General features: G+C 42.6%; 1 protein-coding gene across 1 annotated transcript; it reads right to left on the minus strand.

The window, feature by feature from the left end:
• Positions 1–3,941: 3,941 nt before the first annotated feature.
• On the minus strand, positions 3,942–10,297 carry FGF19 (fibroblast growth factor 19). The gene is made up of 3 exons (XM_090034953.1): positions 9,738–10,297; positions 9,482–9,585; positions 3,942–5,742 (listed from the first exon to the last, which is right to left on the minus strand). The coding sequence occupies exons 1-3, from the start codon at positions 9,970–9,972 to the stop codon at positions 5,410–5,412; spliced, it is 672 nt and encodes a 223-aa protein (XP_089891079.1). The 5' UTR covers positions 9,973–10,297; the 3' UTR covers positions 3,942–5,409.
• Between the last annotated feature and the right edge of the window lie 3,596 nt (positions 10,298–13,893).

The following is a 13,893-nucleotide window of genomic DNA, read 5'->3' on the forward strand; positions in this document are numbered from 1 at the left end:
TGTTGAACCTCATGAGATCCTTTGGGCCCAGTCCTCCAATTTATCTAGATCACTCTGAATCCTAGCCCTGCCCTCTAGCATATCTACTACTCCCCCCACCTTAGTGTCATCTGCAAACTTGCCGAAGGTGCAATGTATGCTATTTGCCAAGCCATTGATAAAGATATTGAACAAAACTGGCCCTTGGACCAACCCCTGGGGCACTCCACTTGATACCAGCTGCCAACTAGACATCCAGCCATTGATTACTACCCTCTGAGCCTGAATGCTCCAGCTAGCTTTCTATCTACCTTACAGTTCATTCATCCAGCCTGCACTTCCTTAGCTTGCCTATGAGAATGTTGTGGGAGACCATATCAGAAACCTTGCTAAAATCAAGGTACACCACACACACTGGTTTCCCTGCATCCACAGAGCCAGTCATCTCATCATAGAAGGCAATCTGGTTGGTCAGGCATGACTTGTCCTTGGTGAATCCGTGCTGACTGTTCCAAATCACCTTCTTCCCCTCTTAAGTGCTTAGCAATGGATTCTTTGTGGACCTGCTCCATGATTTTTCCAGGGACTGAGGTGAGGCTGACTGGTATGTAGTTCTCTGGATCCTCCTTCTTCTCTTTCTTAAATATGGGCACTATGTTTGCCCTTTTCCAGTCATCTGGGACCTCTCCTGATAGCTATGAGTTTTCAAAGATGATGGCTATTGGCTCTGCAACTACATCAGTCATCTCCTTCAGCACCCTCAGGTGCATCTGATCCTGCCCCATGGCAGGATATATATTCACTTTTATATATATATATAACATCTTTTCCTTCACCACTGAGGGCTGCTTACCCCCTCCCCAACCTCTGCTACCAGGTGCAGTGGGCTGGGAGCTGACCTTGCCTGTGAAGACTGAGGTGAAAAAGTCATTGAGTACTTCAGCCTTTTCTGCATCCTCTGTCACTAGCTTGCCCCCTCCCCCCCACCCATTCAGTAAGGGACCCATACTTTCCTTGATCTACGTCTTGTTGCTAACACACTTGTAGAAACCCTTCTCGTTACTCTTCACATCCCTTCCTAACTGCAACTCCAATTGCTTTTTGGCCTTCCTGACTTCATCCCAGCATGCCCAAGCAATATTTATACTCCTCCCTAGCTGTTTGACCAAGTTTCCACTTCTTATAAGCTTCTTTTTTCCTTTTGTGGTTTACTTTAATGAAAAGTTCCCTGAAAAGCCAGGCTGGTTTTCTGCCATACTTGCTAGCCTTCCTGCACATTGTGATGGCTTGTTTCTGCACTGTCAGTAAGGTTTCTTTAAAGTACATCCAGCTCTCCTGGACTTCTCTCCCCTTCAGACTGGCTTCTCAGGGGATCCTGCCCATGAGTTCCATGAGCAAGTTGAAGTCTGCTTTTTGGAAGTCCAGGGTCCTTACTCTGCTGCACTTCCATTCCTCAGAACTTCCTGGCTTGCCTGTGTACTGCTGTATTGCCCTCCCAGCAGCTGTCAGGATGTTTGGAATCCCCCATGAGAACCAGGGCCTGTGACTGGGAAACTTCCACTAGCTGTCTGAAAAAAGCCTCATCCACCACTTCCTCCTGGTCTTGTGGTCTATAGCAGACCACCACCACAACATCACTCTTTTTGCTCTCCTTTCTGACCCTAATCAAGAGACTTTCAACAGACCTATCTCCAGTTTCATAATGGAGCCCTCTGCTATTCCAGTCATGTCATAATTCTGTGATTGTGTGAGAATTCTGCCAATTCTTCTGTCTCTTCATCAGGTGGATCCCATCTCTTCCTAGCAATCCTTCTTAGAGCATCATCCCATGGCAAAAGAAGCCAAAGCCCTGCTGGCAGCACCATTTGCGCAGCCAGGCATTGATCTGCAAAATGCACCTGCTCCTGCCCAGGCCTTTTCTCTTGACCAGAAGGATTGAGGAGAACACCACCTGAGCCCCTGTCCTCTTTACCCTTGCACCCACACACACACTGGTTAGTCTATAAGGAGAAAATCTACCCTGCCTTCCAGCAGGTTTTAGACAAAAGAGAAAACCTTTAATATTTTAGCCTAATAGCCTACTAGATACCTCACCCAGGAGGTAGGCAACCCAAGTTCTATTTCCCCTTCATCCAGAAGGGCCTTTAAGCCAATATCAGCTGGCTGCCAGCACATTGTACTAACCAGCAGACCACAGGTTAAGGCATTACCCAAACTTCCTCTTGAAGCTGGCCCCCTCAAGAATCAAGTAGGTGATATATGGGGCCAAGAGAAAAACAGACATGCTAGCAGGTGTGTGGCTCAGTGAGATAGATGCTAGAAGGGGGGTGGATCTGGGTTCTTGCCTGGGTGCTTAGTCCTAATGGTGCAGAAACTTTCCTGCTGCTCTCAGTCCATCTTATCCAATGACTAATAAATACAAGGCTCTCAGCTTCAAAAGGGGAGCTGGTTTATGCCTGATTGTTAGTGCACTGTATAAGGAAGTAGAAGAGGGAGGTTCAAATCCCCTTCTGACTGAAGGGAGTCCTAAGACCTGGGTCCACTTCTTCTTGGGTGAGTTCCCTGACCATTAAGCTAGTGGCCTGAAACAGAGGAAGTTCCCCCATACATTTAATACCTACTAGTCATGGGATTTTGCCTGGCTACAGTTTTGTTATTTATATCACCTAGGTATGAGAAAGTCACAACTTTCTGTAAAAATATCATTCATTTTCTGCTCAGTTCCAGTGTTGTATAATGTTTCTCTTTTTCTCTACGTGGCGACAACTTGTCACCCCTGATATATATGATTTAAGACAAATAAGCTATATGGTTTAAGACAAATCTATTTGTAGAGCTTGTAGAATGGTTTGAGTGTTTAGGTGGACTTAATTTCATTTATTTTATTATCAGTTCATGTTGTTAATGCACACATACTGACTTGCACCATTTTCTATGCTGGACATGTGGCTTGGCTACAACTTTTAGCGGTCTGCTACCATGGTAGCTACATCAGTTCAAGTATCTATGCAACTTAATCCTCATAGAAATTTACTTGGCCAGACTGATATCTTAGGTTTTGTCTATGCTATGGAACTACTAGTGTAATAGCTATAGCTCTGTCATTGAGCCTCTCAATGAAGACGAAGACTATACTGGCAGAAGGCATTTTTCTGATAGACTAGCTGGACCCTCTCCCTGAAGGACATAAACTAAGTCCATAGAAGCTTTCTTCTTTGATATAGGCACAGATATGCTGACGGGTTTTGCTGGGTGGTGTGAATATTTTTACACCTCTCACTACATAGCTAATTTAGCAAAACTTTCTAGTTTAGACCTGGCCTTATTGGCTTTTCTGTCTATACTAAGGATTGCCATCCAAAACTGTACTTCAGTATCTGACTGCTGGTGGCTCTACACAAGGCAAATTGGCGGAGTAAATTGTTTCTGGAAAGATACTACCTACTTTTCAGCAGTTTAGAAAGTATTGAGAGGTGTGACTGAAAAAATAAAGCTGGCAAAACTTTATAAAAATATTTCTCATCAGTGATGACAATTGCAGAGGATGAAGGAAGATCGGCATATTCAAGGGTCAGCAATTTAGTGAACAACGTCCTGCAGTTCCATGACAAGTACAGCCTTTCCCCTCTTCATTTTATGAGCGTAACTGGCATACCCTGTTCCCTTAACTGAGTTCATCTGTTTACATCAGTAATCTACAAGCAAGAGATTGCTGATATCCAGGAAGCAGCACTTTTGTCCTTACCAGACAGATTCTATTTCTAGCTCTGCCCTTTAGTGTATGATTTTGAATAAACCACTTTGCTTCTCCACGCTTCAGTTTCCTTATCCATAAAAGGTCTGTAGCAAAAGTCCATATCTCACTGTAGAGTTGAGATACTTAATCCAGCCGTGTTCACAAATCTTCAAAGTCTCTAGATGAAAGGAGCTACAAAGACTTAGATGCAGATCTTATGTTGAAGATGACTTTTATTATAAATTTACACATTACACTACTGACAATGCACAGAAAAGGTAAAAAGTTATAGTTTCCTCACAATTTCGTGATTACAAAACTTCACAACATTTTGTTAAAACTAAAAAAAACCTTCATGTGTACATAAATAGAATTTTGAGCATAAATAACAGTAACAAAATAAACAGATGTATGTACTCAATAAATTAATTATAAATATTGCATTGGTAATGAAGTGCTAGGTCAAAAAATACTAATATATCCAGTACAGTTTTCTGTGTGTAGACGTATCTATTAAAAATGAATTCTGGGAAATAAGTAATTCTCTGAACCCCTTTTCTCACTATTTAAGTTATTCCTTTATGGGAATGCTACAATAGGAGAACAGCACTGCATCATGTATAAATTTTAGGCCATTTAATGCCCATGATCCCTCCACCACAGATGAAAGGCAAAACTGGCCCAGGTATGCAACATTACAACCAATAGGAATTTGGCCCTCCATTCCAATGGGTACCAAATCAGGTCCTGAAAGAACTGCTAATGCTTTAAAAGGTAGACTAAGAAGACATATTTACAAGCAATTTGACCTACACAGTGTATATTTTCAGTCTCTCTTCATCTCCTACGCACATACAACAGGATCTTTATTACCTAAAAACTAATCTGCTTCTATTGCCTAGTTCTTACTTGATCAACATAAATTACACATTCTATACAATTATTCATCCCTGTATAGGATTTTTACTGACATTAAGGACATTTCTATGTTGGATCAAGGACTGTATAGGTCCCAGCATATTCATCAGCAAATATTGATTGAACCCATTAAGATTCAAAGATCCTGTTTTCCAGCATGATCCCTTAGCGAAAAGCAAAGGGAAGAAAAAGCACAATATACAAGCAAGACTATTTTCCAGTGGACTGTTTTCAGGGGAAATGTTTCCCAGAGCATTGTCAGCAACTTTTTAAGAGAGAGATTTAACCCTAGTTCACATATTTGTTAGGTTTTTAATCATGTTTTAAGCCAAATGTTTGCTTTTAAAGGCTATGAAGTTAAGAGTTCATTAACCTTACTGCAAATGCAAAACTTTTGCTCCTATCAGAAGGAATCAGAGGTGAGTACAAGTACTAATGAACTGACAGAGAAAAATGTTAATGATTTTTTCACTGTAGCCATTGCCAGATAGAAAGAATCCCTGATCATTATGTATTTCATCAGAGCTGAACAAATTATGCTTTTTTTGGTTGGATGTTAATTTTTTTGCCTCATATGTTATTAAACATGAATAGATAGTTTTTTAAAATGCTGCCTTCTAGTATGACTATCTTATAGGTTTGGGGCATTGCAAGAACAATGTTAGCACCATACTCTACATGTAAAAATGTTCTAAATATTACTACTGGAAGAGCTAAATAATACACTGGTTCTGTCAATGTTTCTTGAAAATAATATATAAAGTCAGGGCTATTAGTTATTTCTGAAAGCTGGGGCTCTTCACTGGCGATAATTTAGAGGTGATTCCAAAGGGGTCCATGCTATCAGTCTCAAGAGGTGAAGAAAATATATCTGATTCCAAAGTATGGCTATAATCACCATATTCCCCAAAATCTGTCGACTCCACAGGCACAGTGTTGATCATGGGTAAGAAATGAGATAATGGAAGAAAATCTTTTCCTTTGAATTGTTGCCTTTGTTTGGCACTACTCAAAGACACAGAGATTCCATATTTCTTGGATTTATATACATTGTAGCCATCTGGGCGGATCTCCTCTTCAAAGGAGCAATCCTCCGTAGAGTACCTGAGCTGAACAGTAAGGAGTGAAGAAAATTACAAATATGTTTACAATTCTCATTATATTCAGCTATGCTAGAAATCTTTTATAAGATAGACTTTTTCCTATGTTAATAATGAGACCAACTGAAAGCCTTGCATACAGTATTTATAGCAGCCTGCGGGGCCATAATAAGTCAACACAGGCCTGATCCAGACCCTTTGAAGTCAATGTAAATTCGTCAGCGAGTTTGGATCAGGGGGCCACATTCCAGCTACCACATACTGTCTAGTCTGCATACTGGAAATAGTTATGGCATACTTCAATACACAGACAGGTAACTGCTGACATTTGCATTACAGTCATTATAGCTAAGGACCCAGTCTAGCAGCCCTAACCTACACATATTCCTCCTGAATTCTACTTGAGATTTTCCTTTTGAGGGCTTAAGGACCAGGTCTTCAGAAAGGTATCTTTATAAAACATTGTTACACTAATACCACAATACATACATACATGCATACATACATACATAAATGAAAAGGGCAAATGGCAAATTTTTCATACTTCTTCTTTTATTAGAATTTCTGAAAATGCATTAGTACAGTATCACTTTATTATTAGATATTAAACTTATAAAACACAGGTCCTGTTATGCAAAATTCTATATAGAAAAATATATCTTATAACTTGCCTAGCCATTTGTAGAATGTATTTTAGATATAGTTTACAATGTAGATATAGTGCCTTGAGTTTTTGTATTATCAGGTCAGACCTTTCCAGACTGTTCACATAAGCATTATTTTTCTTACAACTCTGGTGTTGTTTCTGGCTCAGTCACTAGAGGTGACTGAACTCTGGGTCCATAAAAGAGGATTGCTGATTATGTCTAGGTCTTCAATGATAAAAAAAAATACTGTTCTTATATGAACTCTATACCTGTTAACTATAACCCATGACATACATTTGCTTTTTATTTTATGTTGCTTGTTAAAAAAAACATATTTTTGTCATGAATCTGCAATAATGTAGAAGCAACTACACAGTAGCTACCTGGTAAAAGTACTTATATGGTCCTGTAATAAAGTAAATACATTTGTTTCCTTGCAATTAAGTTTGAAGTATTTATTAGTCTGTATATGATACACCTTCAATGAATATATAAACAAGATAAATATTTCTGGTCAAATTGTGAACCTACTATTTCTGTGGAGAGCCAGTTACTCATGCATGTAGTTGCACTGAAGTTAATGGAACTATAGGTGGACAAAGGGTGCTTCACCAGTGTGTGAATAGCTTATAATAAGACCTGATTCTGTAACCGCAGCTCCCAACCCATGCTGTTTAGCATATTCCTCCATTCACTTCAGTGGGCCTACCTTTAGAACAAAATCTTCCCTAAAATGAGGAGAGTAAGAATTTCCTTGAGGCCTTGCACAGGCTACCTAGATGATAGATATACATGAGTTAGCTGGCACTGGAAATATTGCTTCCCTGATCTCACCCTAGAGCTAGTGGGTACAGTCTTGGGTAGCAGAGCTCTAACAGTGTGTGTGTGTGTGTGTGTGTGTGTGTGTGTGTGTGTGTGTGTTGGGGGGAGGTCATTTTCAATTGGTATAAGCCAGTAGCAAATCCTGCTTACACACACATGCATGCACACACAGCACCTCAAGAAAGGAAAGGCAAGGAGAGAATTGTTCTTAAAGGATAAACTTTCTCTCTGGGCCAAAGCATCTGCATTTCACTTCTGTGAGAAGTCAATGGGACTACTCACATGAATCAAACATACAGTATTTAGCCCACTATCTACATATATGACTGCATATATGGGCTGCCTGGGTAACTATATGTACACATGTGTAAGCATTCAAAATATTAATGACTACCAATTCATATATAGCTATTTATTCTGCTACAGTAAATATGTTCACAAAATAAGGACTGACCAAAAGCTTTTTAAAGAGTATTACTTTACTGTGTCGTATAACCTCTGAGGGCCTAATATTGTCCCCAGTGATGTCAAGAGGAAATTTCCTATGACTTCAATGGGAGCAGGATCTGGTCAATAGCTAGTGATGATCACTGAGCATCCCATTTGGATATGCACTAAAGGTTCAAACTGGCACTTGCATATACAATAATTTGAGCTCCAAAATGCACATCCTGCTTTATACATTCAGTTTAGTGATGGTTTGACTGTAGGCAAAAAAAAGAAGGAAATTCAGAATGAAAGCCTGTCATATACTCAAATAAATCTCCTACTAGATCCTATTCTTTATTTCCATTTAAAGCAAGTGGAAAAATTTGCCACTGTGCTAGCCCTTGGCCAAAACAGTAAGAACTTTGCCTGAGGAAGGAAAGCAAGATTAAGCCTTACATTTGACTCTGAGGGGAAAGTAACTCTTCCCCGTACCTCTCAACTAACTACACAGTAGTCACCTGGGGATGTATTTAGCTTTTTCTCTGCAACCTAACTAGTTATTACAGACATCTGACAAAAGCAGGACTGTACTGCTGATGTATCTAACTGATATGCTGAAATATGTAGATGGAAAAACCATGAGTTAACATGATAAGATAGTCACTATAAGTCTTCAGTCTACCATGACCCTTACAGGTGAACTGTTGATCACACATAAGAAGTGAGACAACAGACGAAAGTCTTTCCCCTTGAAATCTTGTTTCTGTCTGGCACTACTTAAAGAGATAGCAACCCCCATATTTCTTTGATTTATACATATGGTAGCCATCTGGGCATATCTCCTCTTCGAAGGAGCAATCTTCTGCAGAACACCTAAGCTGAACAGTAAGAAAATAATTAAAAATACACCTGCACTGTTGAAAACCTAAAGTGCACTGAGTGGATTTTCTTTGTCATGGCAGGGCCACATACAGATTTGGGATTTTTTTTTACCTAAATTCTCTCTGAAAGTAGAAAATGTAAAGAAAACTGCAGAGCAAGAAAATGCAATTGGGAACCAAAACTGGAGCACTTCCCCTGATTTTTTTATTTGTTGTTCTGGAAAGTTGCTATTATTATTATTGTTGTTGTTGTTATTACTATTATTATTATTTGACAGCAAAATTAAATGTTCACTAACAGCTTCTAGGGACACTCCTGGTGACAAAAGTAAACATTGTCTTTCCTGCCTAGTGCGGGGGCCTGGACCCAATGATCTTGCAAGGTCCTGTTGAGCCCCTTACAGTCTGTGAATCAATGAATCTCAAGAGTTTTGTCTGCCTTCTGTGGGGGTCCCAGCTAATCCTCCAGGCCGGTTTAGGTTAGAGGGGGTTTAAGCTTTAGGCTAGGGACAGACATTACACATGACCTGGTTTAAGTGCTCAGTCACTGGTTTAAAGATGTTCCGTGCACATCAACCAGTTTGAAAATGGCTGAAACCAGTTGGAGCTAAACCTGGCTGAATGTAGTATCAGACTTAACTGATGTGGGTCAAACCGGTTTATGCAGTGTCCCTCCCAGACCTTCCGGACACGCGAAAGCTTGCAGTAGGCAACGCAGACAAGCTCCTTGTGCTGTTTCGTTTTCTGGAGAGCATCACAGCGTGACCTGCCTCAACCCCTCCATTCTCACTGCCTCGCTCCCGCCTCGCCCCAGCCAGACCCCTAACGGCGTGAGAAGGAAGATGCGGGCGGCTGGAGCGGTTTTGTCTGGCCGGTGCCGCAGACCACGACAACAAGCCCTCGAGAGCGCATGCCCCCCCCGCCGACTATTGACTTCCCCAGGCGGTTCAGCGCCCGCCTGCAACTTACAAGCCCGTGCAGCTTCCCTTCCTCCTCCATGCAGAGGTACCGCGAGCTGTGCACACCCTTGATCGCCACCGTGCGAACTGCCACGGCCCTGATCTCCAGCAAACCTGCGGAGCACAACGAGAGAGAAAAGGCGGGTTATAGCAGGAGCGGGGAGAGGCGCCGGCCAGCCGGGCGGGCAGAGGCGAAACTCCCCCGGGCCCCGTGGGGGGTGCAGGTGCGGCGGGGAGCCCCGGGGCTCCCTTCCCTTTGTACTCACTTTGGGGACTCTGGCTGGTGGTGCCGTCCACTTTGCCATCATTGCTGATCCTCAGGAAGTAACTGAACAGTCCGTGCTTGCTGGCAGTGTAGAGGTGCCTCAACCTGATGGGCTCCCCCCAGCCATAGTTCACGTGTGGCCCTGCGTCGGAGAAAGGCAGGGAGTCGGCCACCATTGCACACCAGAGTCCGAGCAGAGCCAGGGACGCAGGCGCTTTGCACAGGGGCTGCCACATCTTTTTTTTTTTTTTTTCCACCCCCCAGGTAATTTTAATGGCAAGATGCCTCCTCCCAGCTCTCTTTCTCTCTCACACACGAGCAGAGGCGCAACTGCTGCTACGAGAGCCGGCAGCGGCGTGGTGCTTTGGGAGCTAATTGCTTCAGGGATGGAGTAAGCGCAAAGCCAATCCCCCTGCCTTTTATAGGTCCCTGTTATCAGCCCAATCGATAGGGCTAAATCCAATTCCAATATAGCGACTATTTCATAGCAGGAATCGGCCGGATCAGTCACTCCCCGCTAAAATATTGATCGGATGACATCATTTCACAGGAGACACCCTGTTGTCCCCGTCCCCCCCGCCCCCGCCCCCGCCCTGGAAAAGCTTTATCCTGCAATCTTGCTCGGATTTGAAATCAGCCCTCTTCCAGCCTGGGAAAGATCACGTGCGGCTCATCCTCATGCAAACCTCCCCACGCGGGGGCCGCGGCCCCCCGGGAGGCGCCGGGCGGGGACGAGCGGCCGTGCCCGGGCCTCGCGGAGCCTGAGACGGCGCCTGCCCGCGCCGTGCCCGGCCGGGGGGGGGGGGGGGGGGGGGGCCGAGCTGGCGGCGCGCATCCAGCAGCCCGGCAGCAACGCGGCCCCCGGGGCTCTCTCTGCCGGCTCGGGAGCAGGCGGCAGGCGTCCTCGAGAGAGGAAGGAAGACAGACATCCGGCTCAACGTCCCAGTTACATGGCACAACTTCCTTGTCCAAGTCAATCCGCCGGTGGCCAGGGATCTGTTGCCCCTCCACACTTTAAAGAAGAACGGGCACATCATCCTGAAAGAAATCCACAGGAACCACAAATGAAATATGAAATGACCGACAACAAAACAAACCCCCAAAAGAAAAACCCTCCCTAGTCAGCCTCTAAACCTGCAGAAGCTCTTCCCCTGCCACATACCATTGCCCAGCCGCTGATTCAGAATCCTCTCTCTTGACAGCTTGTATATTATCTTGTATATTAGGAGTCTTGTATGTTAGGTTCTCTCCTGTGCTTCCCTAGCTAACACCGCACTAGGAAAGAGACTGAAGAGGTGACCTAAGGAGCTCAGAAGGGTTAGGACCCATCTTTTCTCTATGACTTACCCTCGTCAGCAGAGGTTAATTCAGGACAGCCACGGATGAGTTAGTGGGCAAGTTAGTTATATGGGAGGAATAAGAACCCCCCCCCCCCCACACACACACACACATGTCCTCAAAGCAAGGGTCATGTCTACAGCTTCTCACTAGCCCAGGCAGGATGAGACACTCTTACCAGCTCATCTTCTTTCCCTGATCATGAGGGAGAGAGGCTGCGGACCAGGAAAATACTCAGATTGCAACCATTAATATGCAGCCATCCCTTAATGCAGTCATAACTGGGTGCCTAAGCGTTGGATTCCAAGGAAATCAAATCATACATTCACTCACTGCAATGCTATTCTCCCTGGAGGGGAATATACCATCAAAGAGATGGAAGCATTGTCTATCCACTTGCTTCCTTTGCAAATAGGGTTTGCTTGTAGATTGTCTGAGATATAACAGCAGAAATCAGATCACATCCCACGAGGCATGCAAGTGTTACAGGAACTCATGTCACGGTCCCTGCCAATCCAGAAGAGAGAGGTGAGCTTTCTTCAGAGCACCTAGTAATATTGTGGTTAGTTCTGCAGAACCTTGGGCTCTAGCTCCTATTTTGCTTTCTTCTGAATTAGGAAGATGTAATTCCTAATTCCAAGATTTAGTGTGGGCCAGGAAGCCGGCCCTTGATCAACTCAGCATTCAGAAGGAGGCAGCACCCAGTTGTAAACACACAGATCATTTGTGCTGGGTTTCCTTACCTCTAAGTCATTCCTCATTTGTCCACTAGATGGAACTTTAAACCTTAAATCTCAGTTCTCCCTGACATGATGAAATTGTGCCGCCCCTTGTAGTCAATGAAAAACTTGTCATTTAACTCTGGATTGTTTAAATATTGCATTATCAGTGGTGGCCTTAGGGTTGTTGTTGGGGACCTGGGCAAGAGAGGCATTCGAGGCCCCTTAGGAGCATAAGTTCAAGAAAGAACAAAGTTTTTATAAGTTGAAGAAAGAGTTTTTTTAACATTGAGCTATATTATAGGTTCATTGCATCTTCTGTGCTGGCCCATGTACAACACAAATTCCTCATAGAACATAAGCTGATAGCCAGTGTGGGGCCCTGGGTGGTCACCCGGTTTTCCCTCTCCTAAAACTGCTACTGGTATTATAGTATTGAGAAGGCTTATTCATCCATCTCATATTATTCAAAATATATGGCTCACAAAAGAGTATCTATAAAAGATTATATGTACTACTATTCTGCTATTCCCAACTCTCATCACAACAAAACCAGGTGCACTGTGCCTGCGTGTTCCTGTTTAATATGCACCTTAAATCATACTTGAAATAGTCTCAGGAAATCGAAGATAAAGCTTCCTGAGGTTTTCCTATCTGTACATTGCTTGCACCAAATGCCATACCACTCTCCTGTTTCATAAGTCCTCCACCACTGACTGTGGCAGTTAGTTTCCATCTGGTATCTGCGGCTCCCATTTCCTGAAGGAGAATTAATGCATCATGATATGAGGAGAATTTATGACCTCTTGTTGAGATATTACTTGTGTGCTTTCTCATTTAGTTATTTCCCCACATCTCAAATAAAAGTGAATCAGAAAGAAAGAGTGTAAATGGAAAATGATATCATTAAGTAGACCTGCTGTGGCATTTTTATTTAACCTGTGCTTCATTATTATTTGAGGCTTTTTATTATACTTTGTGGGGTTGCTGCTAGCCTCCTTTGTTCTTGCTAATCACGCTTTTAACTAATTTTCAGGAGCAATTTTTGTGAGTAAAAGAGAAACCCATGGGATTTACAAATCCAACAAAATAAACGTCCTTTCCCAACCATACAATACATCTTAAAATCCTAAATAAATATTTAAAAAATCCTCAGCTCCCTTCAGGAACTATAAATCTTCTGCCAACCTAAATAATACAATTGGTATATTGATAGGGAATTTTCTCCCTTCATCACTTTTTCCTGTATGTTTATCTTGCTATCTGGAAAATGCTTACTTGTGCAAAAAGCTGTTACTCATGGCTGTAATCTTATTTACTTCAATTAAGCATCTTACATGGAAAAAGTTATTTTAATGCATATGGCTTTGCAGAGTCAGGCAAACACTTACACATATGTTTAATTTCACTACCCTGATGAGTAGTTCACAGTAGCAAAATTAAGTATTTCAGTGCTTCATATTGTAAACTCCCAGACCATGGACCTGAGTTCCTTACATTTGACAGAGGTTTTCAAAAGTGATCAGTGATTCTGGACGGCTCAGGATTTGGGATGTTAACTGGAGAAACTGAAATGAAGCCTCATTTTCTCAGCACGGGTTAGACAGCACTTTATGAACATCAGAACAATTGCCTCCAGTTCAGAATGTCTCCAGCAAGGAACCCTAAAATTGTGAACCTCTCAAAACACTAGTCGCTTTTGAAAATATTGTCCTGTAAAGCAATAAGTGAATTCATAGCACTTTAAAAATAATGAATAGCACCATGGAGACAGAGCACCTCATTTTCTTCTCTGCTGAATTCTGCAACATTGTTACATGACTGCTACAAAGACAGTTCACTGCCCTGCAACCCTGGGCCCCACAGCAGTTGTGCATGTAACTCATCCCAACTACTTGTACATACTTCAATGTATAGCACATCCACACACACATAGAGATTACAGCCTGAAATTAATTAGATTTTATTTTATTCCTCCATTGGGTATGCATTTTATTGAAATTAGCAAAACTACAATAACAACAACAACAGTAATTGTAATAGCAGTAGTAGTACAGTGCTTTCTATCTGAGATGCTCAAACTTCTTTTAAAACATTGAT

The sequence above is a fragment of the Crocodylus siamensis genome, chromosome 2, assembly GCF_052110815.1.
Source record: "Crocodylus siamensis isolate JL-2025a chromosome 2, ASM5211081v1, whole genome shotgun sequence".
NCBI lineage: Eukaryota > Metazoa > Chordata > Crocodylia > Crocodylidae > Crocodylus > Crocodylus siamensis.